Below are 27203 nucleotides of genomic sequence, written 5' to 3'. Positions count from 1 at the left end.
GTGAGATGCCTCAAGGTTTTCATGGTCTTAGCTTCCTTTGGGATAAGTGAACACTGAAGATCTAGTGCTTTCTGTAATCTGTGTTCACAAAAATGCAAATTGAATTGGTGGTACATAGTGAACACTAACAACGTTGTCAGTTTTCAATCAGTATGAGACTTAACAATACACAATTTGCCCAGCTGTTTCTTTTCCTAGCATCTCTAGACCGAATTCACACATGTCTCTGTTTTTCTCCTACTTGGTGTTTGTGTGGGGAGAGGTGTTTAAGATGCATGTATAACCCTATGGGGAAACAGGTAGCTTTAATTGCCCTATCAGATTTCTAAATGGATCAGTGGCTAGGCAGGATGGTGAATTTACCTTGACATTTGCATTTCAACTTCCCTGCCTTTCTCAAGACAATAATATCAACACAATATTGTTAGCTGCTTTGAACTGTTTCAGGAGCAGGTCCTTTCATAAACCCTGCCCATGCAGGGAGGGCAGAATGTAAATTGAAAGTATATAAATAAAAATAAATAAAGGTGAATGGAATGAAGGATATTGGCTTGTGGGTATGACATTCTCACACACATACCTGCCCCCAATGCTTCAGGGTCTGCTTCATTTTCCCGCCATCAGCCCATATCCCAAGATATTTTCCCCTACACTGCTACTGCAGCACTTTTTGCAGGTGCAACCCACATTGCTATGACCACCACACCCCTGAGATCCCATGTGGAGGTGCCATGGAACATGTGGAAGGGAAAAGTCTGAAAAAAACAGAGGGAAGTGCGTCAAAACTCCTGTTTAATAAAGATAGTATTCTTGCAGACTTTGAAGCACTGCAACTCTGAACCTGTGAGGGAGACTGGGACTGAGGAGTTGAATGGTCATTCTCCAAACTGATGGAAGGAAATAATATTGGCCATGAAGTGAACAATGCAGGACATAACATTTTGGGGTCAGAGTAGAGAAGATGTAGAATTCCACATTTGGAGTTTCTAAGCATTTTCTTCCATTTGTAAATCTGGGGGAGCGGGGGGCTCATATCAGGATGGGTGATAGGGTTGACAACCCTAACATGGGAAATTCATGGAGATTTGAGGATGGTGCCTGGGAAAGGGAATGATTGGGGGGAGAATTCAGCAGAGAGATGCCATAAGGTCTGCCCGGCAACACTGCTATTTCCTATGAGGGATCTCTGTGGTGCAGAGATCATTTGTACTGCTGGGAGAACTCCACCCCCTTGAGTCTGGAAACCCTTTAGCAGTTAGCCTTTTTCTCTCATGCCCAATTTTCTTGACCAGGACAGGTCAGAGCAAACAGAAGATCTGTGGAACTTTGTAAACTGGGGGAAGGGTTAAATCCCACTTTCCCTAAACTAAACTGGGGCTCTAACATATAGCTTTTTACAAATAAGATCTGCTTGGGAGCTTCAGCCGTGGGAATCCTGGCCTCTGATCTCATTTGACCATCTGCAGTTTGCAATAGAAAGCCAATAAAATACCCATGATGCTTTTGCAGATGTCCAATGTTGTGTGTGCTCATTTTTGAAGATAAAGAGTGTAAATGTGCCTATCCAAGGAGCACAGAGACTAGAGATCATTGCACAGGTCTTGCAAGGTTGGAACCAATTGGAATTGGTTGGAACCAATTGGAATGTGTTTAATAATGTGTGGCATCCACTTCTGGAACAAATGGGCAAAAGTAGAGACCTGCCATTTCTTCTTCATCATACAAATAACCACATTTTAATGCTTTTCAGAGGTTCCTCAGGTAATCCATGTAGCTTTATAGTCATTCAGAAGAAGCCAGTGTATCCCAATAGTCATTCTTTATATCATTCCTTTTAGCATCTTTGTGAAAATCCTCCATCCCCTTTCTATCGTTCTTAGCTCTGGGTGTAAATCTCATTGCCACTGAAGACTGCTCTTAATCCTCCTCAGAGGGATGAGGGCTCTTTAACTGCAAGGCCATGTTTAGTGTGTTGTGGCAAAATAAAACAGAAGTTCAGTGGCACCTTAAAGATTAGCAACATGCCAACATTTATTTCAATACCAGCTTTTGTGCTACACGGCTCGGTTCATCAGATACGTACGGAAATCAAACTGAGAATACTCTCATGGGACAGTATACAATGCTGGGGGGAGAGGTTAAGGCAGAGGTAATTCAGTTATGACGCTTTCAAGCGTAGATTCATTACCTGCGAAAAGGACTGTCTACTTGCAGAGTCTCTAAGATACCCCGAGACTCTCGATTGCTTTAATCGCATAACTAAATTAAGGCATCCATGAAAGTATGATAAATGGTTATTGTTTTTCATTTATATTTATGGTTGTAATGTAATTCAAATTCAGTGGCGTACTTGATCAGAATCTGTTAATACCCATTTAACTGCGTTTTAAATTTTAAATAGTGCCTGCTCAACTTTGGGGAGGAGGGCATGGAGAATACATAGGAAACCAACTGCATTAACGATGTCCCCCGCGTGAAGGAAAATTCCACTGCCGACTACGTAGTGTTCGTAGAAAACGGTGTTATCACCGCCTCGCCAATAAACCCGCACTTCAAGCGCCGCAAGATCGCACCCTCGAGCCTTTCCCTTCCCTTCCGCTCGGTGACGCCAGCACGGCGAGGCGTGGCTTCCGTTCGCTGGGCGAACGCGGCCGCGCGTCGATCCCCGCGCCCTGATTGGACGCGCGTAACAGCAGGCGCTTTCCCCTCCCACTCCGGTCCCGCCCAGCCGCGATCTCCCGGGTGACGCGGACGCTGTTTAGTGGGGGGAGGCGCCTGGGATGGACTCTTGGGACGCGCATGCGTTGTACGGGAGGGGTTTCCCACCTCCCCATCCTTAACTGAACCAGTCAGGACCAAAGGCGAGAAAGATGAAGGTAAAGTCGGGAGGGTCCGTTATTTGGGCGGGGGGAGGAGGAGGAGGTGCGCGCGCCTCTGTCCCTCAGCGGGGGGCCCAAGCGCGTGCTCTGGTGGGAGAGGCTGTCCCCCCAAGGGGGCAGGGCAAGTGAGGCCCGTGAGGGGGCGAAGCATCCCCCGGCTCCTCCTGAGGGCTGACGACTCGGGCCCCTCTAGCAGCCTCCGCATTTGGTTCTTAGGTCCCCTCTCTATAAGTAGTCCTTAGAGGTTGCGGTTGCCTTATTCTTCCCCTCCCCTCCCGCGGAACTCTCCCCGCGCCTTGTGGGAAGCGTGTTGTGCAGTGTGGACGTTCAACAGGTGAAGCTTTCCCCGACATGGCGACGCGGGGCAGGGGGGAGAGCCGTTGGGTTCTCCCCCCCCCCCCTTTTGCCTTGCCGCTGTTGAGAGGCGACGGGAGGCCTGCCGATAAAAAAAATCCCGGGGGGCCACAGGCGTGTTAAATCTGCCACAGGAAAAATTGAACGGGCCCTCACACGCACTCAGCAGTCCACTTCCAGTGCACTTTTCCGACTGGATTTGGCCGTGTGAACTGGCAAGATCCAGTTGGAAAATGCGTTGAAAGCAGATTCCTGGGCTGAATCTGCATTTGTCTTTCCCACTGGTGCCCCAGCCTTTTGACTCCGTCTTCAAATAAGCTGTCTACACTGGGTGTCGTTTTCACACCTCAAGAGTGCTAGCATGCTTTTGCACGTCCACATATGTTTATCTTCCTTTCGGGGCGCCTCCACTGTCATTGCACCTCTGCACTGCTTTAAAAGAATCTTCTCTAAACAACATTCAAACAAGCATAGAGAAAGACGGCGTCGCAGCAGCATGAAACTAATTTAAAAATGTGAATGCAGGTTCGACCCAGCTGGTTTATTTCAGCAGCATTTTTGGGAGTCTGGGCTCACTTCTTCAGATGAGGGAGAATGAACTGAGCATCTCCGTGCTCGAGAGACCTGATGAAGCGATTCCTGAGTAAATGGTAGTGGAGTAAAGGGCTGCGGTGGCTCAAGTGGTTAAGACGCTGAACTGCAGGCGGGAAGGTCGGTAGTTCAGCAGTTCGAGACCGGAGTGGCGGGTGACGGAGTGAGCTCCTGTCTCTGGTCCCCGCTCCTGCCAACCTAGCAGTTTGAAAGCAGGAAATTGCAAGTAGCTAAATAGGTGCCGCTTCGGTGGGAAGGTAACGTTGCGTTCCGTGCGCCTTGGCGTTTAGTCATGCCGGCCACATGACCACGGAAACGTCTTTGGACAGCGCTGGCTCTTCGGCTTGGAAACAGAGATGAGCACTGCATCCCTAGAGTCGGATTCGACTGGCTTTCGAGCAAGGGAAACCTTTACCATTTACCTAAATGGTGGTTAGTCTTTGAACTGCTGCTAGACTTGTGTTTAATTTCATTGTAAAAGAAATTAGTTGGTCGATACAGAAAAGAAAATGTTACAGGTACTGTGCTGCAGTAGTCTCCATGGCCTACCCCCCCCCCCGTGCCTTTATACACTGTATGGCAGGCATTTGACAGGTGAAGATTTCTCCCACCATGGAGGTGCAATGGGTGGAGGTGTGCTAAATTTTTTTGCACCTTGAGGATTTTAAAAAGCACAAAAAGCCTTGTGCTGTGCTGTGTTTGGCTCTGCAGCCTTTTTTCTTTTTTTAAGCATCCAAGACAGGCACCTGTTCCAACAAGTGAAGCTTCCCTCCATACAGCATAGACATACAATAATAGGGGAGAGCTTTGCCTGATGAGTTTTTAACTGCCACACTATTGGTAAAAGTCAGACACTGGAGATCTTTTCAAGGGGAGGGATTGCAACCATAGTGAAGACAGAATAGTTTCCTTCCTTGCCAAATGGAGCCCCAAGTGTGGAACACTGCAGAGAAAATGAGGCGCAGCTGCAGGGCCACACATCTTTATTTTAGGACAAAATCTCCCGGGGCACTTTTAAATGCTAATTTAATATGCTGTTTTGGGCCTTCATTGGCAAGAAACAGTAGGCTTTTGCTTCTCTAAGCCAGTGAATCATTCAGAGGCCAAAGTTGGGACTCTAGTACTTTATTTCTAGAAAATTAGATTCCAGAGGTTAGAACCAACCAAAGATACAACCTCTGAATCTGGAAGCCATCTTTTCCCATTCCCCAAATCCATAGCACGTGAAAACTGTCTAGTGAGCACAGTGCATTTCATATGTGCTCAGAGGCACTTCACTCTTAATTAGTTTGTTGCAGAATTGAGCCAATATATTGAATGTTGAACTCAACCTAGGCCCTTTGAGATTTGATTGATCTTATGACAGATAACAGTTATTTTTATTTTGCTTTTGGGTATCTAAACATCCAGCAGCGTCTGGGACAGTACTGCTGTAGAGATGTACACACACCACAGAATTTGCAAGAACAGATACACCTGCTAGGCATCTCTTCTGGGTGTATGTAATAGAAGCTAGTAGTTATATAGGACCATTTTGTTTGCCGGGGGTGGGGGGAGTTGTATGAAGGGATCAGTTGCTTAGTGAACTCTTGGGCTACCAGTTCTAGTTTTTGATTTGACTATGTACCGGCATGCATGTGTAATATATGCTTGGAATAATTATTTGCTCCCACCACCACCTGAGAATCTTCAGGCCATGCATTTCTACAAGGAACTATGGCCCCTGGTGGGAATCAGAAAGCTTAGAGTTGATTCCTACATAATGTTTTCTTCCACAACGGAATACACCCACAGCATGTAGCACTGGAGAAAAGCAAACTTTGTGTGAAGTTTGCAGAAAAGTTCAGAGAACAAACTAGTTTTCTGCCAACTCCTGTTCACAAGGCCTGCTGCAAATCCCTATAGTGGCTGCGGTCACACGGAGCATTAGCCACGCTACAGAGACGGAAGATAGGTGGATTTTCCGGGCGCGATCACACCGCCACATCTGGGAAGCGCAGAGCTCCCGTGGCTCACCCGAGGCTTCCCACAGAAGATGCAGGGTAAAAAACTAGTACCTCCGAGGTACTAGTTTCTGGAAACCGCGGGGCAAGGGCGGGCGTCTGATCGCGTTTCCGGTGGTCGTTCGTGGCATCTGGCACCCGCCCATGTCCCCTCGCAAAAAGGTTCTTTTTCCCCTCAAGTCTCCATGGGATGCGCACAAGCACCCAACGTAGCATGCACACACTTCAGTTTAAAAAAAACACAACAACCCTGTTTGCTGCACCGCCCCGCTTCTTTGCTTGTGGTGTGATCGGCACCTCCCCCTAACCACGGGACCTCAGCCGGACGTCTGATCGCGCAGCCGTGTTATTTTGCTCCGGGGCAAACAGCCACGCTTCCCCCCCGCATTTTCCAACCCGTGTGACCGGAGCCATAGTCTATATTTTCTCTTGTTCTTTGCTTGATAACATTGATCTTTTGGTTTCCACTGAGTTCTGTTGCTGTAGTTTTTACACTTGAAATTCCATTACCCACACATACTAACACACTGTCTCCCCCTTTATAAATGGATCTGTTCTTTTCATGTACTCAAAGAAGGCGCTCTCTGGTAGATTGCAGCCCATTCCACCTCTCCTTTATATATTTTAATGGGAGCCATTACAAACAGCAACATATCTTATCTATATAGCCCATCCAAGAAATGTACTGTTTTCACAGTCTAACGTGACAGATTGTTAGGAACTGGCTTTTATGTACTTCAGTTATATTTTGTAACTGTGTGTGTGTGAATAGGAACTTCAAGAATTTTCACCTGTTTTGTTTTAAACTCTCTCCACAGCGAGTATTTTCACTATTAGAAAAAACTCTGCTTGGTTCTCCTGTGCAATTTGTTTGGCAGAAAACCTTAGGAAATTTCATTGCTGTTACAGGGTAAGATGACACGTTTTTAAGTCTATAAGTATCAACACTACATTTTAGTATAGTGTCTGCCAGTGTTCCCTCTAAGCTGAGTTAGTGTGAGCTAGCTCACAGTTTTTTAGCCTCCAGCTTGCACATTTTTGTCTTAGCTCAGGAAGGATGGGGTTTCAGAGCAAACTAATTTATGCAGTAGCCAAATTGCTCGCTCACAACTTTAATGCCAGTAGCTCACAAAGTTGAATTCTTGCTCACAAGACTCCACAGCTTAGAGGGAGCATTGGTGTCTGTGTGTGTAGTGTTAATACTGCAGTTCACAGATGTGTTATATGGATGTTAAAATTGCTTTTTATGCCCCTTTCTGCTTGTATATGTTAATTAAATAAACTGTTGAGCCAAACTATATCATATAAAAAGCAGCCTAGGAAATTTAAATAAACTAAGATATACTGTTATTTTTAAAAGTTTGTCATCATGCTAATCTTTTTGCTTTATAGAGCAGATCACACTGTAAAAATCTTTGATCGCCATGGTCAAAAGAAAAATGAAATTAATCTACCTGGGTAAGTCCTACCAAAGGACTGAAAATATTAATTTTAAAGTGTACTGTGTAAACTCAAAATGCCATTTTAAGTGAACGTAAAAGGAATAAAAATGGCAAGAAGTAATTTAGCTACCTGATTAGATCATTATTTATTTTTCTATTTAAAGAAACGAAATGCTAACCTTTTAACATAGATTTGTGAGCATACAATAGCAGTGATAGGGATGAAGAGAGGCATCAACCCTTTCATGGATATCTACTCCCTCCAGTACCAGAGGTAGTATGCCTTTTTAAATCAGTTGCTGGGGAGCACAGGCTATTGCAGCATTCCTGTTTGTGGGCTTCCTGGAGGTAGCGGGTTGGCCTCTGTGTGAACAGAATGCTGGACTAGATGGGTCTTTGGTTTGCTCCAGCATGACTCTTTTATGTTCATCAGCAACTAAGGTCAGGTTTGAAATTAGGTGAGATTAGGACTAGGCTGTACTCAGTTTTTAAAGGCCAGCGTGATAGAAAATGCATGTCTCTGTCAGAGAATCTAAGCAAGGTCTACATTTCCATCCAATGTAATATTTTCCCCCCTACCAAATCTTGTTTAAAAACTTCTAATGAAAGTTTTCTGTGCCGATTTAGCAACTGCATTGCAATGGACTGGGATCAAGATGGAGATACCCTAGCAATAATAGCTGATAAATCCAGTTTCATTTATTTGTGGGATGCCAACACAAACAAAACCATCCAGATGGACACTGGCATGAGGTATGAAAATCATATGTATTAAAATAAATGTATATATTATATCTAAAATATTATTAAAATGTGAAGCATTTTGCCACTTGTAAGATAGATGACTGGTTCTCTGTGGTTTTCAGTCATGGACTATGTAGCATTTTGGCTATGCTCCTTCCATACTGACAGCACAGAGTTTATGAGTACTGACGTTCCTAATGGCATAAAGAGGTCAGAAGCCTAATATCCTTTTCTTCTTAAATGCTTGGGGAAGGGGGAGCTATTTAGAAACAGAATCAACCGCTAGAGCAAGGGTGGCCAAACTGTGCCTCAGGAGCCACATACAGCTCTTTCATTGTGCAGCTCTCGGCAGGGCAGCTGGGGAAATGAAGGAGAGGCATACTTTTTCTCCCTCCCTCCCTCCCATCTATTTGCTTTCTTTGGTTTTTTTCTCTCGCTCTCTTTTGCCCTCCCCTATCTATTTGCTTTCTTGGTTTCTCTCTCTCTCTCTTTCCACCTCTTTCATTCTTTCCACCTCTATCTTTTTCTCTCTCAGACAAATAAATATCATTAGCAAACAAATATCATTATAAATATCTGTTTTTACCCCTTTTGTTTTTATTTTTGGCAGTCTCATTTAACGTTAATAAAAAGCAAATTTGCATATTTTAAAAATAAAAATGTTTGTGTAATATTTGTTCATGTCTTGCTGCTCTCAAACATCTGATGTTTATTCTATGTGGCTCTTCCATTGAGCAAGTTTGACCATCCCTGAGCTAGAGGAACCACAATCAGCAAACATGCAGAGAAATATATGAAAGAAAGTGCAAAAAATAACAAATATTATTTCTTAAAGTGTGATTATTTCAATATAAATGTGATTATTTTTTAACAAAACTATTCATCTAATACGAAACCTATTCCAAATAATTGCAAGAAGTAAAGTAACAGTCATTGAAATCATGAGTTTACAAAAAGTAAACCAATTACTTACAAGTAGACAGCAAGTAAACAATCGAAATGTTCTAATTCTGCAAGGGTTATGAGATACTCAAATAGATCTGCTCCCAGCCCCAAAGTATGAGAGCCAAAGTGAATTCCAAGATGAAGTTCCCAGATTTAATTTCACTCGTTTCAAATAAATATCTTCTTCAGCATTTTCAAGAACTTTAAAGCAATTAGGAACAATAGGGTATGACGCCACAGTGAAATATCAGCGCCATTCACAGAAAGACGCACAGTAACGTACAGTATTAAGGCACCCATCCAATTTCTTATAGAGACTAATGGTCCAAAAGATTTTTAAGATCCGTTTAGCTGACAATATCTGACAAGGTCGGGCTAGCTTGGGACATCCAGGTCAAGGCAATGATTAGCATGCCCTTCCCAATTTTCGGATATAAAATTAAAACTATTTTTTCTAGCATACACATCTAGTAATAATTGGAGGGGGTGGTTAGGGCTAACTTTTATTGGCAATTAATCAGTCAACTGAAACTTCAGTTGGTCAGTCTGAGGGGGTCAACTTTAATGTGTGAACTTGAGAGCAAGTGAGCTGTTTATGTTTTAGAATAATGGGTTTTCATTGTAACAGTGATTTAGCTTTTGTTTATTACTTGTTATCTCTCACTTTCTTTGATCTGTCAAAAACCTGTATTGCAATTTGAGTAATATGTATATGTGTTTAAATTATTTAAAATGTAGATTTATTGGACTGAGGAACACTATTGTGACTGCTTTTGAAAGGGAGAGGGAAGGCTTATTATCAGATCTGAAGGATAGATTATAAATATTGTACACATGTTAATAACATTTAAATTTATAAACGCAATAGCACCTTAGAATGCCCTAAGTATTATGTCACAGTTCTTGAACTATGAACTCTGTTGTTACTCTTCATTTCTAAATATTGAAAAACCTTTAATTAAAATATATTTAAACAACTGACAGCCCAAATTATTTTGTATTGCAGGGAGCCGATGTCTTTCCTACGTTGGTCAAAAACTGAAGCCATACTTGCTGCTGGAACAGCTAAGGGAAACTTGCTAATATATAATCGCCAAACTTCTCGCAAGATTCCTATCCTTGGTCAGTGCCACAAGGAAGTCAGTGTAAAAGAGAAAACTAAACCTTAAAGTTAAGATTTCTCTCTGTGTAGTATAATAATTAACAGTACCTAATGGGAGACTGTTTGGTTTGAATCTAGCCAAATTTTCAGATAGTGAAAATGGGAGGGAAAGGGTCTCCTTTGACTGTGCTGGGGATCATGAGACATGTATGGACAAAATATATGTGAAGTGGGATTGTAATGAGAAGGGGAATTGGTGAGATTGTGTGAAAAAGTTGGATCTAACTATGATATCACTTTTTATAAAAAGGCAGGGGTCTTGTTGTAGAAAAAGAGCTGCCGGAGCTCATTAGCATAACTCATTAGCATAACTTATTTGCATATGCCACGCCCCCTGACATCACCGGAAGTGACAGAAGGCCACACCCCCTGACATCACCGGAAGTGTGTCAGAAGGCCCGGCTACTTACCCTCCTGCTTCATCCTCATTCCCAAACGGAATGAGGATCGAAGCAGAGGGCGGGGTAAAGAAGGGGGCGGGGCTTCACCACGTGACCGCCCCGCCCCCTAGAGGTTCTCTTCCGGAGCTCCGTACCTGAGAGCTCCCCCCCGACTAGAGCCCTGTAAAAAGGTATTAAGATTAGCATGTTCCTGGTAATGAATAATAGTCCTGTCAGTTTAGTGCGATAGTACTATTAAATACCAGGACATCTGGTTCTGAAGTTTGCATGCTGATAGCAAATTCCAGGTAACAGGACTACATGCAAAAGGAGGAAAGGTTTCTGCTTACTCGGAGAGCCCTGGGGAGCCACCGACACGGTCCTCCCCCCCCCCCCCCCCCAAAACCCCAACTTCAGACCCTGTTCCCGGGGCTCCTTTAATCTATGCATGCATCTGGGGTGCACTGCAGAGTGATAAGTTTGTAAACACACAGTGATGCCTGTAATCCCATGAAAAAGGGTGGTGTTTTGGGTTGCCATGACAACCCAACTTTATGGTGAGGCATTTGGCTCTCATTGTGCCACAGGACCTTTTGCACAGCACAGTGCACTTTACCAAGGATTGGGAGTAATGTTACCTGATGTTTGGCCAGTGGCAGTATATTTTGGAGGCAGTCCTTGAAGCGCACTGGGAGCCAGAGGCTTGGTGTGTAACAGGTTGCCACAGCAATGCAAAAGTTTGCCTGAAGTTTCATGAGATCATCTTGCAAGACTTTGGGTAGTATTGCAAACTGGCTGGGCACTAAGGCCTCCTTGCAAAGACAAGAGGAGGAAAAAGACTCCTCCATTCCTCATGGGTCACTCACTTGCACTTGCTTAAATTATATTCAGATCATTTCTCAGTATTTTTGAATATCTGTATGTTTTGGGGAGGAAAAATATTTAATTTGGCTTTTATTTGTGTATTACTTTTATCAGGTAAACACACCAAGCGCATCACGTGTGGCTGTTGGAGCAGTGGGAAACTTATAGCATTAGGTGGTGAAGACAGATTGATAACAATTAGCAACCATGAAGGAGACACTATCCGAATGGTAATAAACTTGTGTTGTTATCCAGAAGACTGTAACTGTTGAAGGACATGAAAAAATACCTTTGTATTTCTCTTTTGCTGTTAATTCCATGCGTGAATGGATGGACTGTTTAATGGACTGATTGTTTCCATGTGTGTAATGTAGCCAGTTGATCCTATGATGTCTGGCAGCCAGAAGTTCTAGCTCTTTAGCATTATCCAGGGTGCACCACAAAGGAGAGCTAGAATTGCACCTCAATAATGTGAGAGACAGCAGAAGATAGACAATTACAAGTCAAAATCCAAATACTGATTCTAGCCAATATTGAAGTTGTGTTTCCATTAGATACAAAAAGCACTTTTGCACAGAGAGTGAAAATGCCCTGTGGATTTAATTTAGAAGTTTTTGTGTAGTATAAATCTTCATTATCCTTCTACATTTTATTGGACCCTGCTACCAACATGTGCTCTTCCATGATATAAATATTAACTTTCAAGTCTTCTTTTATAGGCAACAGTGAAAGGAGAACCCAGTGATATGCAGTTCATAGTCATGAAGACAGATGACAGGACGTCAGGAAGCGAGACCACAGTAAGTGATTAAGGTCAAGACAAGTTGTTAGCAGATTATGTTAACTGTGCTTCAATTAATATTCCCTGGAGGAGTGCATTCAACAGCACAGGTACAAAAGTAGCACATACAGCCTGACATAGCTGTTTTTCATAAAGACATCTAGCGGTAACCCAGTATATTTAGTCCGGTGTAAGCTTTTGTGAGTCCAGAGCTCTTTTCATCTGATGCACTGGAGTGAGTTCTGACTCAGGGAAACTTATGCTTTAATAACTGCAATCCTAAACAGAGTTAAACCTTCTAAGCCCACTGACTTCAATGGATTTAGAAGGGTATAATTTTTCTTAGGATGACACTGTACTTGTTGTTAGACTTTAATTGGGCTGCTGTGTTATTTTGCTGTTACAGATTAACATGGCTACCTATCTTTTATTGCAGACCCAATGAAGAATGTTTAAATTGTAGAAGGTCATCATATTGATTAAATCCTATTTTTTTCAGCATATGGAAACTACTATTTTAAAATACTTTATGAGTAAGATATAAGTTGTGTTAAAAACTCGGGCTGCATTTCTTGGCTATAAGGCTTCTTTTTATTTCAGTATTTTTTCTCTTTATCGTTTGAATTCTGATAAGTTGCCTGTCTCTGAACAATTCTAGGGGGGAAAGTTTATGTCAGTTTTTAGTTTCAGTGGCTTGTCATTGAGAGGCAGTTTCAACATGTCCTTCATAGTGCTCAAATGCTCTTTAAATGTGAGATGTACTGACAACAGATTTTGAAAGACCCAAGGTATATAACTGCCCTATGTTTTTGTTAAAATAATTGATGCACTGTTCATTTTTGAACTGTATTGCAAACTGTGTCTGAGAGCATGACCCCCATTCTTACAGCTACTATTACAGTACTAATGTAAAGTTATGATAGTCTCATTCAATGCATACATCTTATTTCCCTTTTTTCCAGGTAAGTGTTGTACTTGGCAAGAAAATACTGTATCTTTTTAATTTCAAAGATCCAGATAATCCAATCGAACTGCAGTTTCAGCAGCACTATGGGAGCATTGTGTCTTACAAATGGTAAGTGATTTCATTATAAGCAACAGCTCCTGGATTTTACCTGTGACCACCTTTGCAGCTGTGGGGCTGGGGAGTGAGCAAAGGGGAAGGATTTCCCCTTCGGCTCTTCAGCATGGCAGGCTGAGGCAACCAGACTCGGCTGGGCTTGGGCACCCAATCAGGCACCTGGCCTGCCGAAGGAGGGGTAGGGCATCCAAGCACTGAACTGGGAGCCAGAGTTTTCACTCTGGTCTGTCCCTCCAGGATTTAGGGAGCTGCAGCCCAGGCTGGCCCCACAGTCAGCTCTTGCTTTCCCCGCCCACCTTCCCTTGGTTCTTGCACTTTGTGGTATTTTGTGTGCGGTTTGGTATGAAGGCTTACATTGTAATAGTATTTAATTTATAGCCCGCTCTCCTGAAGACAGGCTCAGAGCAGGTAACATGTTTATAAATATACAGTTAAAATGTCCAAATATCAAATAATTCAGTCATCAGTAAAATCCATTAAAATACGATATAATCAGTTATATAAAGTCGAGATGGCATAAACCCAGTACAAAGGGGAAATATTGAATCACTGGAGAAGGGGAACAAGGGGGGGAGGCCAATCCGTTAGATCTTACCAATTGAGACTCCCCGTACTGCCTTCAACCATAGGCCCGGGAGAACAACCATAGGCCTGGCGGAAGTGCGTTAAATCCCGCAGGACCATGATCTCTCCTGGAAGAGTATTCCACCAGGCTGGGGCCAAGGCTGAAAAAGCCCTGGCCCTGGTTGAGAACAGACGGACACTCGTTGGGCTGGGGACCACCAGTAGGTTTTGGTCACTCAGCTTTTCTCAAGTGGTTTGGGCATTGAGCCGGATCCAGTTTTCTGGAGGCTGAGCCTGCATTCCTGCCTCCCTGGGTATGGGGACCCCCAAAAGCAGTCTTGAAGGTGGAGCTGTCACGCCTAGCTTGGGGACTGGCACCTGACTCTAACCTTCAGGTAGCAAAGGAATCATACAGTGGCATACACCCATGTGAGATCCCTGGACTTGCCATCCCGTGATTGTTCCCCCAGCAGGTGGGCTGGGGGGGATGGGCTGTCATCGGTCAACAGGCAGGCTGCCCGATGCTGGATCTGTGCCCTGTGCTGCACTGGTGCTCCTACAGTTGTACTCAGTAAAAGCTGTGGCCTTTTTCCCTCCAAATCAACGTGGTCTGCTTGTTGTTCTTCCCTTTGCCACTTTTATTTCCATAAATGATCCCAATTAATTTTTTGTTAGCTCAGGAATATGTGCATCTCTACTCAACTTTTATTTGTTTTGTCTTTTTGCAGCCACCTTGCCTGGATTGTGTGTGTGTCTGATTATATTATTGCTCTCTCTAGGTATGGGGATGGTTACATCATGATTGGTTTCTCACTTGGCTTCTTTGTGGTGATCTCTACACATATTCGAGAGATTGGTCATGAAATCTTACAAGCTTGCAATCATAAAGATAACCTGACAAGCATTGCAATATCACAGTCGCTCAACAAAGCTGCGTCATGTGGAGATAACTGGTGAGTGGCTATGTTTTTGTATGAGGCCATTAAAATATAAGATACCTCAAAGCAAGCGATGGATTCATGTTAGTGAAAATGAGGGAATATATTAAACCATTTTAGCAGCTGTCACTTGTATCCAAAGGACTGTGTACTGTCAGATGGAAAATAGGCATTGTGTGTGCATGGATATGCTACCCAGTTTATTCCAGTTAATCCATGTGCAAAAAATAATCTGACCAAAGTTTAGTGTCCTTCCTTTTAATTTATTGATATTAAAGAGGTTCATTTATGCATAGAGTTCCCAGGCCCAGAACAGATTGCATTATTACAAAGCCTCCCCATGATCCCACACTCCATGAAGCTCTAAGGTTCATACTGAATTCTACACAATTAAGGTAGGTCTTTGCTGTATTACCTTTTGTGTTTGAGACTGAAAGGAAATAGCATACAACAATTAGCATGGAGTCCTTTGTGCTTATTGGAGCTGTGATATTCATACTGAAGCCCCTGCACTCATACAGATGTAGGGAGTTGGTACGGGTGATGTCTTCATTCTGTAGATTATCGGGATACTCTAGTTTAGGGGTCCCATTCTGATCCCACTCTGATGTTACGTTTCTGCTTTCACGAATGTCATGTCTGAGATGTTTTCAGAGCTGGAAGAGTGCTATGCTTTTTCTTCACAACAGGGTTCTGTGAAAGTCTAAACAGGATTACTGTTGAAGTCAGTGGATTTAGAAGGGTGTGACTGTTCAGCATTGTGCTGTTCATGCGTTTTCACAAAGCTAAATTTATTAGCTGGGGACAAATTATTTTGTATAATAAATTTTATTTCTAGATTTACATTCTTTTGGACAATTATTTGTTTTCTATAGTTGTACAGTTAAACTATTGAAAACTTATAGCTCAAGATTAAATGAGAAATATTGAAGACAGGGATTCTCTTGTTGTTACAGCATCAAGATCCATGACCTGTCAGACCTGAATGAAATGTATGCAATAATAAACTTAGAGGATGAAAATAAAGGTATGTCAATTTCCAGATGGGATGTCTTGCCAAATCATATCAGACAAATTTGTTTAGATTCGCATTAAAAAAAAAAAAAGTGGTGTAACAATATGTTGGGTATGGACCAGGATGACCGTAAACTCAAATCTTTCCTCAGCCCTGGAGCTCACTGCAAATAGCTTCGGGCCAGTCAGTATCTCTTAGCCTAACTAGTTTCATAGGGATGTTAGGATAAGAAAAGAGAACCAAAGAAAGTGGCCTTGAGCTCTTGAGAAGAAGGGCAAGACTACACATGTGACATAACACTTATGTGACATCTTTTCCTTTATGTACTTGTATTTAATTTTATGTCCCCCAAGACTAAGGAATGAGAGCGAACTAGTAGTTTAAATAATTTGGATCCCATGGTAGATCTAGTGAACGAAGGTGGGATTTTTGCCAGTTCCCTCGTCTCGCTGCAAACCTCTGACTTCCTCTTTATGCTGCTCCTGGAGAAAAAGGGTTCCTGCAGGTTCCTTGTTTTCCAGAAGCAGCATTTTTAGGAGCAAGTGGGGCTGCAGGAGCAATTGGGTGGGTGGGAAGGGGGCTGAAATACCAGTCTGCTAGCAAAAGATTTACTGTGTGGGTATAAGCCAATATGAGTAATGTTGCATGTGTTGCTAAGCTACATTGATAGACATAATTTTTTTCTGCAGTAAAGCCTTGGAGGTAATACTTTGTAAAATCTGAGTTTTGGATTGCTGGGACAAAATACCCTTTCCTGCAAAATGCCTTTGATCTTTTAGGTTTAGATCAGCTGTCTTGGACTGATGATGGGCAACTGCTTGCAGTGTCGACAAAGAGAGGATCCCTTCATGTCTTCTTAACCAAACTTCCCATTCTTGGAGACTCTTGCAGCACACGGATTGCATACCTCACCTCACTCCTTGAAGTCACTGTAGCCAATCACATTGAAAGAGTATGGTACTTTATTCATTTTTAAATCAAGTTAAATGTATACACTTTAATTATTCAGGAAGTCATCAGTTATAGAAATACGGTCTTTTTTTAGGAGATACCAATTACGGTTTCCGTGGAAGTAGAGCCCAGCTTTGTTGCTGTAGGACATTACCACTTGGCTGTGGGCATGAATAACCGAGCATGGTTTTATGCTCTTGGAGAGAACAGTACGTATATCTGTAGCTCCCTCCTTTAAAAGTAGTGCTCTGCTACTGCATTTGTTAAGTATATTGCTGCCATTCTATAAAACATAAGTTTATTGCTTAAAGTCATACCCTGTTGACCCTAGCATCTAATTAGAAGTTTTCAGAAGACTTTTCTATTCCCAGAATTTAGATGTTGGGAAAACGAAGATGGTTATAGAGGCATTTAGAATGAATATTCTTGGGATTGTGTGATCAATGCAAAGTTACACCCTTGACTTCAGTTGACTTAGGTGTATGTCTGTTTAGGATAGTCCTGAAAGATGGAGCATTGAATCCAGATAGCCCCCAACATTCAGTACTTGGATCTGTAGTTCTACATGTTTAGGATTATTTCAGATTTCTAAAGAAATATTCGAAGGAGACCTATAATCACAATACACTTGTTTTTAAAAATTCTGCAGGTGTCAAAAAACTCAAGGACATGGAATATCTGGGAACGGTAACCAGTATGTGCCTTAATTCTGATTATGCTGCTGCCCTTTTTGAGGGTAAAGTTCAGTTACATATGGTAAGCATATTAAGAGCCAGAAGAAAACTGACAAACTATAAATACGTGAAATGTGACGATGTACTCGGTTTGATGCTAAGATAGATGTAAATATGAAAATACCATATTTCCTTGAAAGGAAGATGAGCCTGGATGTAAGAGGACCACCCTTAAAAATGTTGCACACAAAAATATTATTATTGGACATACCTGTAACTTGTATGCATATGTAAGACAACCCCTCCCTTTTGATGGCATACCTGTGAAAAAACCTTGTCTTGTGAACTTCGCAGAGTAATTTATAGTGCTACAGTCCTAAGTAGGTCTACTCAGAATCCTACTGAAGCTTATTCAGTAGGGCTTACTCCCAGGAAAGTGTTTTTAGGATTGCACTGTTTAGATTGGACAACAAAAACAAGCTAAAGGGATTATGGGCAGTAGGATGTGGGTATAGTCTCATTGAACTAACCAAGGACAAAAAGCTCTAGATTATTATATAGCCTTGACTTCTGCTGGGGAGAAAAGTGGCTATTAATTTTTTAAATAAATAATACAATTAATTTGGCAAGATTGCTTGAAGACCTTTGGGATGGCAGCTGATGGTGTATAACTACTTTGAACAAAAGGATGAGGCTGAGATGGTGTTATCGACCCTCGCCAGGGCTCCATAGGTTCTTAGAAATTTGCCAAAAAACTATACAAGAGATCCAGGTTTACTTACAAGGAGATCTTTAATAATGCATCAGAGTTAGAGAACATGCAGGCTAAGCTTCTGTCAGCGGGCCTGAACCATGTAGATGCACAGGGAAATGTAGCCAGACCTCGAGACTACAGGCATCACTAAAGCTACACATACCCTAAATGCTGGCTATGCATCAAAGAATGATTAAGCTGTCCCAAACATTTGGATGAGCCAGGCTGATGCATCTGGCTTCCAGTGGGGGAAGAAGCAACCCAGGCTATGAAGATAAGTGCTGCTGATAAAGTTCCTCATCAGAGGCTCCTAAGTAAGCTCAATAGTCATGAGATAAAAGGACAAGTCCTCTTGTGAATCAAAAATTGGCTAATTAATAGGAAACAAAGAGTGAGTATAAATGGGCAGTTTTCACAGTGGAGGGTGGTAAGCAGTGGGGTACCACAGGGATCAGTACTGGGTCCGATGCTTTTTAACTTGTCCATTAATGATTTGGAGTTGGGAGTAAGCAGTGAAGTGGCTAGATTTGTGGATGACACTAATTCATTCAGGGTGGTGAAAACCAGTGAGGATTGTGAGGCACACCAAAGGGATCTGTTGAGGATGGGCGAGTGGGTGTCAGTGTGGCAAATAGGGTTCAGTGTGGCCAAGTGCAAAGTTATGCACATTGGAGCAAAAAATCCTAACTATAGATACACATTGATGGGGGTCCGAACTGTTGGAAAATGACCAAGAGAGAGATCTTGGAGTCATAGTAGATAACTCACTGAAAATGTTGAGACAGTGTGTGACTGCAATAAAAAAGGCCAATGCCATGCTGTGGATTATTAGGAAGGAAATTGAAAACAAATCAGCCAGTATCATAATGCCCCTGTATAAATCAATGGTGTGACCTCATTTGGAATACTGTGTGTACAATTCTGGTCACCACACCTCAAAAAGGATATTATAGCATTGGAAAAAGTGCAGAAAAGGGCAACTAGAATGATAAAAGGGTTGGAACACTTTCCCTATGAAGACAGGTTAAAACACTTGGGGCTCTTTAGCTTGGAGAAAAGATGATTGAGGGGTGACATGATTGAGGTTTATGAAATTATGCATGGGATAGAGCAGGTAGAGAAAGAAGTACTTTTCTCCCTTTCTCACAATACAAGAACTTGTGGGCACTCAATGAAATTGCTGAGCAGTCGGGTTAGAATGGATAAAGGGAAGTACTTCTTCGCCCAAAGAGTGATTAACACATGGAATTCACTGCCACAGGAAGTGGCGGCGGCTACAAGCATGGACAGCTTCAGGAGGGAATTGGATAAACATATGGAGCAGAGGTCCATCAGTGGCTATTAACCACAAGGTACAGATAGGAACTCTCGGTCTGGGGCAAGTGATGTTTGCTACCTTTAAAAGAACCTCTGTTCATTTTCAAGGCTTCTGTGCGGGCACACATGGGACTGCAGTAGGCAGGCCGACCACCGGGAGGAGCTAGCGAGCTTCTTTTTAGAATTTTCAACCCGAGAGGGCTAGGCTCCAACGAGGAGGCGGTTTCCCGCCCAAAACACCACCTGACCTGGGCGGAGCCAGCCCTCTCCCCTCAGTTCTCTTTCTGCCGCCACCGAAAGAGGACGTGTTCTTCGAGCGAGCGAACAACTAAGCTTGAGGGAAGACATTTTCCTCAGAAGAAAAATGGCTTCAAAGAAAGAAGAGAAAAAGGAGAAAGTGGCCCTCTTCAAAAATTGTAAGACTTGTGGGGCTAAGATGTCTAAGTCTGACGAGCACTCAGCCTGTGTGCTGTGTTTGGGAGAGACCCATAATATGGCAGCCTGTAAGGCCTGTAAGGCCCTCACCCCGAGGGCTCGTGAAGGGAGGTCTGCCAAATTGAAAGCGGCGCTGTGGGAGAGGGCCCTGTCCGTATCTACTGCTGGCCAGCAAGAGAAAGTGAAGACCCCTTCGGTGTGCTCAGCCCCGATACGGCCAAAAGCTGCTAAGGCGGTTGCCCAGTCTCGCGCTGGCTCAGTACCGCCGGCCAAAAAGGCCAAAAAGCATAAGAAGACGCAGGAGCGTTCTTCGCCGCCGATGCGCCTCGGTACCGAGGACGTCGGAACCGAGGGATCGACGCCGACTCGGCGCAGACGGTCACCGTCGCCTCGGCGCAGGGATGGTTCGGCGCCACGCTCGACGTCGAGAGGTCGCTCTCCTCGACGCCGAGACATCCGCTCGGCACCGAGCGAACAGGCAGAGCGTGCATCGGTACCGGTGCTCGGTACCGATATGTCTCCAGTGTTGGAACTGCGCCAAGGAGACAGATCGCCTTCACCGGATCTCCTGATGGTCGGGTCCGTCAGTCCGCTTCCGGATGAGGATATACAGATGCCCCCACCGTGGCTTCCTTGCCACTGCACTCAGGAGGCTTCCGCTAGCTTGCAGCACCGATCGATGTCGCCTATGATACTTCAAGGCGAGCCTATTGAGGATCTCTACTACAATCCGGACGCTGGAGGCTTCTCTATGGGGTCGCATTCGGATGCTGAATCGGATGTAAGATCACTCCCTTCGCCTGACGAGGCGATTGCAGATCCGGCAGCAGTGTCACCATCTGAAGACCTGTCATCGTTGGCTGACCAGATTATTCGGATGGCCAAGGCCTTGAATTTGAGGCACGCTGCATCTGAACAACGGACACAAGATCCGCTTATGCAGGCGTTGTTTACCCCTGATACTGGTCCAGTGGCTCTGCCATGCCTACAAGGGTTGCAGGAGGTGATGATGGCGGCTTGGACGCACCCATCCTCCACGGCTCCTTCTGGAAGACGGATGGAAGGCCTTTACAAAGTCATTGACTCTGACGTGCAGTTTTTGACGAGACATCCCCCACCTAATTCCTTTATTGCTGAGGTCATCCCAGCTCGTACTAGAGTGGGGACGCGGACCACCCCTAATGATAGGGAAGGCCGCAAGCTTGATACGTTAGGCAGGAAGATTTACTCTTCCGAAGCTATGGGGTTGCGTATATCAAACTTCCAGGCTGTCATGGGGCTCTATAACCACCTTTTGTGGGATAAACTGACCCCTTACCTGGACCAACTTGACCCTGATCAGAGATGTTTGGCTAAGGTGATAGCAGACGAGGGCAAGCGTTTAGGTAAATTACAGGTCAACGCGGCCCGCCATACCACGGATTGCCAGAGTAGAGCAATGGGATCCGCTATAGTGCTGAGGAGACATGCTTGGCTTCGATCCTCGGCGTTACCCCTTGATACACGAGCTAAACTTGAAGATTTACCCTTTGAAGGGAAGGAATTGTTCAGTCAGGAAACTGATGAGTTCCTGGAACGCATTCGTAAATATAAGTTGCAGGCCAGATCCTTTGGCATCACTGCTCCCAACAACCCTACTCACAGATCCAGGTATTGGCCTAAGCCGTCCCACCGCTATTCCCGCCCATACCGCTTCCATGAACCGTTTCAGAGGCAAAATTATCAGCCTCCGAGACAAGGGTACCAGACGTCCTATCAAAATAGGCGTCAGAGGTCCAAATTTCCGTCAGGGAATAGGGCTCACCGTGACCAACCTGCTAGAGGGGCAGAGGCCCCGTGACTAGGCCCAGACTTTAAGTTTGGGGTTCGTTTATCTTTCTTTTATGACAAATGGTTGGCTATTACTGATGATAACTGGGTGTTATCTGTAATAAAGTTTGGTTATCTGTTAGAATGGTTATCCTATCCACCATTGCCCTGTTTGTCTTTATGTCGCGACAACGTGATCCAGCCGTTGTCGGGACCAGTGTCAGATCTTCTGAACAAAGGGGCCATCGCAGAGGTGTCCTCGGATGATGACCCAGGGTTTTGCTCCCCTTTCTTCCTTATAGATAAAAAGGATGGTGGGGAGAGACCTATTTTGGATTTACGGAACCTGAATACTTTCCTACGAAAGCCAAGGTTCCGTATGCTGTCGTTGCAAGATGTGATCTTACTGTTACGTCCTGGGGCGTATTTTGTCACTATTGATCTGACTGACGCATACTTCCACATAGCGATACATAAAACTTGCCAAAAGTTCCTTCGCTTTCACCATTGCGGGCGCTCTTTCCAATATAAGGTACTCCCTTTTGGATTGGCGTCCGCACCACGGGTATTCACAAAGTGTTTATCCGTTGTTGTGGCTCACCTGAGACTGCGGGGCTGCATTCTTTATCCTTATTTGGATGATTGGTTGCTAGTTGCAGACACGCCTGCTCTACTCCACGCCCAGTTGGAGTTGGTACTTACTACGTTGCAGTCGTTGGGACTGCTAGTGAACTTCCAAAAGTCTAAGCTCTCCCCTACTCAACGAATTGAGTTCATAGGAGCGATTTTGGATTCCGTATCGGCAAGAGCCTACCTGCCCTCGATCAGAGCCGAGCGGATTGCACGGTTCATCAGAGCCCTACGCCACCTTAGACGCAGGCATGCCTCATTTTTCCAATGCCTGTTGGGACATTTGTCTGCTACCACCTCGGTAGTTCCCTTTGCCAGGCTACATCTCAGGGTGTTTCAGACTTGGTTTCTGCGCAATTTCCGCGCTCATATACACTCACCCCGAGTTAGCTTAACTATGCCTCGGGTAGTTCTCAAATCTTTAGACTGGTGGCTATCGCCATCAAACATAGCTGCGGGGATCCCCTTTGGGTTCCAGAAACATGACACCCATTTGTACACTGATGCATCACTCCTGGGTTGGGGTGCGCACTGTGGGTGTTTGGCTGCGCAAGGTCTGTGGACCGTAGGGGAATCAAGGTTACACATCAACATCTTAGAGATGAAAGCAGTGAGATGTGCCTTTTCCTCTTTTGCAGCGCAACTTCAAGGACGCAGGGTGATGCTTCACACAGACAACACCACTGTGCAATATTATATAAACAAGCAGGGAGGTACCACGTCAGTGGCCCTCACCAAAGAGACCCTAAAATTGTGGCACCAGGTCATACAAATAAAGGCACACGTTACGGCCATCCACATAGCAGGCCGGTTGAATGTTCGTGCCGACCATCTGAGCAGAGTGTTTCAGAACACTTACGAATGGTCCATCAACATGCGGTACCTCTATCCTCTGTTCCGTTCTTGGGGCACACCCATGGTGGATCTTTTCGCCACTCCAGCCAATGCAAAATGCGCAATGTTCTGCTCCAGGGCGGCCTATGCGCACCATTCCCTAGGGGACGCTTTCGACATTCCTTGGGCAGGTCTGTTCTGTTACGCATTCCCACCTCTACCACTCCTAAACAGAGTGGTAGCCAGAGCTCATGCAGAAGATGCGGACCTGATATTGGTGGCTCCTTTTTGGCCCCGCCAAGCGTGGTTCCCGAACCTATTGTCACTGGCACAAGGACAATTCCAAGTGTTCCCGGAGGAGACGGACCTAGTGTCAGGTCTTCTTCCGTCCGAACCGGGGATCTCGTCCCTCAAACTAACTGCCTGGCGAATTCGGCCCGATCGGCCTACTGCCCGGCAGTGCAACACATACTATTAGCTGCACGTAAGTTGTCCACGCGGAGATCTTACGAGGCTAAATTCAGACTGTTTTCTACATGGGTATCACGCAAACACGTCGATCCTACTAACTGTGGGTTGCCTTTGGTACTAGAGTTTTTGTCCCACCTCAAACAGGAAGGTTTGTCCAATTCCTCTCTTAAGGTGTACTTAGCTGCAATTTCGGCTAATCATGTACCTGTGAAGGGGGTGTCCCTTTTTGCTTCTAAAGATGCAAAGAGATTTCTCCGGGGTCTCAATAATTTGTATCCCCCTTCCCAGTTGCCTCTACCCTCATGGAGTCTCTCTCTGGTTTTATCTCGTTTGATATATAAACCCTTTGAACCACTGGCTACGTGTGACTTATCATTTTTATCCTACAAAGTAGCGTTTTTGGTCGCAATCACGTCCGCAAGACGAGTTGGGGAATTAGCGGCTCTGTCCACAGAGTCACCCTTTCTCAGGTTCCATAAGGATAGAGTGGTTCTCCGTCCACGTTTGGATTTTCTACCCAAAGTAGTATCCAAGTTTCATATGTCACAAGACATCATATTACCTGTGTTCTTTCCGAACCACTCTTCAGAAGCGGAGCGTTCCTTACATTCACTGGATGTCAGGCGCGCTTTGCTCTTTTATTTGCAGAGGACTCAGCCATTCCGTACTGTGTCCTCTTTATTTGTATGCTTTGGTGGGTCAAAGAAGGGTAAGGCTGCGTCGTCGCAGACTATTTCCCGTTGGATTTGTAAAGCTATACAATTGGCATATGAAGGGGCTGGTAAGCAATGCCCCCTGGTGTTGTCTGCACACTCGACACGCTCTCAAGCAACATCTGTGGCGTTTCAGGCAGGGTTGCCCCTGCTGGAGGTGTGCAGAGCGGCCACGTGGTCGACGCCTTCGACGTTCGTCAAACACTATGCGATGGACGTTGATGCGAGGAGGGATGCAGCGATGGGCACGGCTGTGCTGCAGTCGATATTCCGCTGAAGTCTCCCACTCCCTCCTTCCAAGTGAGTAAACTTGCTAATCTCCCATGTGGGACCGCACAGAAGCCTTGAAAATGAAAACGGTGGTTGCTTACCTGTAACCGTTGTTCATTGAAAGTGGCTTCTGTGCGGGCACACATCCCTCCCTCCTTCCCCACTGTGGGAGTCTTCCGCGACAATAAGCGGCAGAGGAGAACTGAGGGGAGAGGGCTGGCTCCGCCCAGGTCAGGTGGTGTTTTGGGCGGGAAACCGCCTCCTCGTTGGAGCCTAGCCCTCTCGGGTTGAAAATTCTAAAAAGAAGCTCGCTAGCTCCTCCCGGTGGTCGGCCTGCCTACTGCAGTCCCATGTGTGCCCGCACAGAAGCCACTTTCAATGAACAACGGTTACAGGTAAGCAACCACCGTTTTCTTAAGCATGAGAGAGATTCAGGTGGGCAGCTGTGTTAGTCTGAAGCAGCAGAACAAAGTTCGAGTCCAGTGGCACCTTTAAGAAACAAAGGTTTAGTCAAGGAATAAGCTTTTGTGTGCGCACACACTTCTTCAGATACATTGAAATGTAAGTTACCAGTCCATGCATGTAGGTAGAGAGTGAGCAGCAAGTTAGCATAAGCCTAATAAAAGGTGTTCAAAAGATGCAAGGACCAACCTGGAATAACAAACTTAGTTTATATGGTCACCATTTTTTTGGAGTTTAATTCCAGTGAAGGAAATAAATATATCAAAATCAGAGATAGATGGGTAGATCCACCCTTCTTAATTGTGGAATGCTGAAAGTAATTAACTGAAACCCTCTTACGTACAATCCATCTGCTCTCAAGCGTGGAGGTGACTTTACAGCATCCTCTTCTTTGAGATTGGGCAATTAGCTGTGCAGTGTATATCTCCCCAGACCAGAGAAGTATATTCCAATCTACCATTCCAAATTACATTGCATTCTACTATTCATTACATTACATTAGAATCACTATTCCACTCTGCTGTTCCAAATAAGAAATAAAATAAAGAGGATGTATAACCCTTCTTGGTGAAAATACAGATAGAAGGACTGAATGAGGTTAGCATACATAGCGAGATAAGAAACCAATCTCTCTGTTAAATCCTGGGGGTTCCATTGTTCCCAGTGTTGTAGTAACTCGTAACTTAGCAGTTTCCCTTTCTAGTCTGTTCCTAAAGCTCATTCACTTGCACATCTTCTAACACTGGATATGCCATTAAATGCCAACAGTGCCCTTCAGTTCTCTATATAGGGCAAACAGGTAAAACACTACACCAAAGGATAAATGGACACAAATCTGACATCAAGAATCACAAGACTGAGAAACCTGTAGAAGAACACTTCAACCTTCCAGGATTTTTCATGGGTGACCTCAGAGTAGGTGTTTTATTGCAAAGGAACTTCAGGAACAGACTAGAAAGGGAAATTGCTGAGTCACAAGTTGCTCATCCTCTACCTGCATGTATGGATTGGTAACTTCCATTTCAATGTATTTGAAGAAGTGTCCATGCAAGCGAAAGCTTATACCTTGCATAAAACTTCATTGGTCTTACTGGACTCAAGTATGAGAGAGTTCTCTTGGGAGCAGCTAACACCACAAGACTTAGGGCAACTAAGCACCAGAATGTAACAAAGATGGAGTCACCCAGGCCATACAGATGGATACAGCATATGGCTGCCTTCTTTCATTTCAAATTATGAGCTGATTAAAATAGTTTCATTTCTTACTGCTGCCAAGAAACTTTGCGGTTTTTGTTGTATATTATAGATAGAAAGTGAAGGCATGGGTACCCAGGAAGAACGGGAGACTAGACTATTCCCCGATAACGACGATAAAAGTAAAATTTTGTGCCACGCTTTATCTAGTGATTTCCTCATCTATGGTACTGATGTGAGTATTTGTTTCGAAGTTCATTCGGTTGGTATCAAGTGTTAATGCATTAGGATAGCATCACATTTTGTGGAACATAACGTTTCATAACACTAGTGGGCATCCTGTTATGAAGAAACCAAACAAGAAAAAAACAGCTTCAGATGTGGGAAATCCAGAGCGCCTTTCGATGTCTGTCCCATCTTCCCTAGCCAGTACAAAGGAATGGGGTAGAAAGGATCCTGTAGCCATCTTGATGGTTTCAGTAGTGAAAGGGCAGCCTTGCTGTTGGGAAAAAAAAAATTAGTATGGAAATTGGCCACCAAAAATGTGCACTCTGTGGTATGCATCCTTAAAATCAATTCTGGTGTGTGTGTCCCCTTTTGGTGGTGAATATGGCTTGGCCTTCCTCAGTGAGAGGTGGCGTGTGGGCATGTATCGTCAGATGCCAGATCCTACCCCAAAGGAGTGGATAACTCTTCACTGATGGAAAGATCCTCCCTAGCACAGGTGCAGTCAGAAGATATACCAGAAACTGTCCCACTGTGTACCTCTGCTCAGCTTCCTCCTCCCAACCTGTTCCAACAATGCTATGTGTTGAGGGTATTCTGCAGTATCATGAGGAAAGGGCATGCACTCACACAGACACACTCAGATCTGGGTTTGGAAGGAGGCGGGGGGGGGGTTCCAAAGTGGGAAAGGCTGCCCTTTGCAGTTTGTTTCTACAAGGGC

The 27203-nt window shown here is 44.4% G+C and overlaps 1 protein-coding gene across 1 annotated transcript in view; it reads left to right on the top strand.

Moving 5' to 3' along the window:
- Positions 1–2870: 2870 nt before the first annotated feature.
- Positions 2871–27203, top strand: part of WDR19 (WD repeat domain 19) — a 63333-nt gene continuing 39000 nt past the window's right edge. The window contains exons 1-14 of the mRNA XM_015418152.1: positions 2871–2876; positions 6646–6737; positions 7220–7285; positions 7897–8022; positions 9965–10080; positions 11479–11594; positions 12084–12164; positions 13108–13220; positions 14570–14743; positions 15685–15755; positions 16523–16695; positions 16789–16903; positions 17344–17450; positions 26370–26492. Of these exons, the coding sequence (XP_015273638.1) occupies positions 2871–2876; positions 6646–6737; positions 7220–7285; positions 7897–8022; positions 9965–10080; positions 11479–11594; positions 12084–12164; positions 13108–13220; positions 14570–14743; positions 15685–15755; positions 16523–16695; positions 16789–16903; positions 17344–17450; positions 26370–26492 (1479 nt within the window). The remainder of the gene's footprint in view (positions 2877–6645; positions 6738–7219; positions 7286–7896; positions 8023–9964; positions 10081–11478; positions 11595–12083; positions 12165–13107; positions 13221–14569; positions 14744–15684; positions 15756–16522; positions 16696–16788; positions 16904–17343; positions 17451–26369; positions 26493–27203) is intronic.

This window comes from Gekko japonicus, unplaced genomic scaffold (genome assembly GCF_001447785.1).
Source record: "Gekko japonicus isolate JY-2015 unplaced genomic scaffold, Gekko_japonicus_V1.1 scaffold55, whole genome shotgun sequence".
Taxonomy (NCBI): Eukaryota; Metazoa; Chordata; class Lepidosauria; order Squamata; family Gekkonidae; genus Gekko; species Gekko japonicus.
This window is presented reverse-complemented; position numbering and strand designations above follow the sequence as displayed.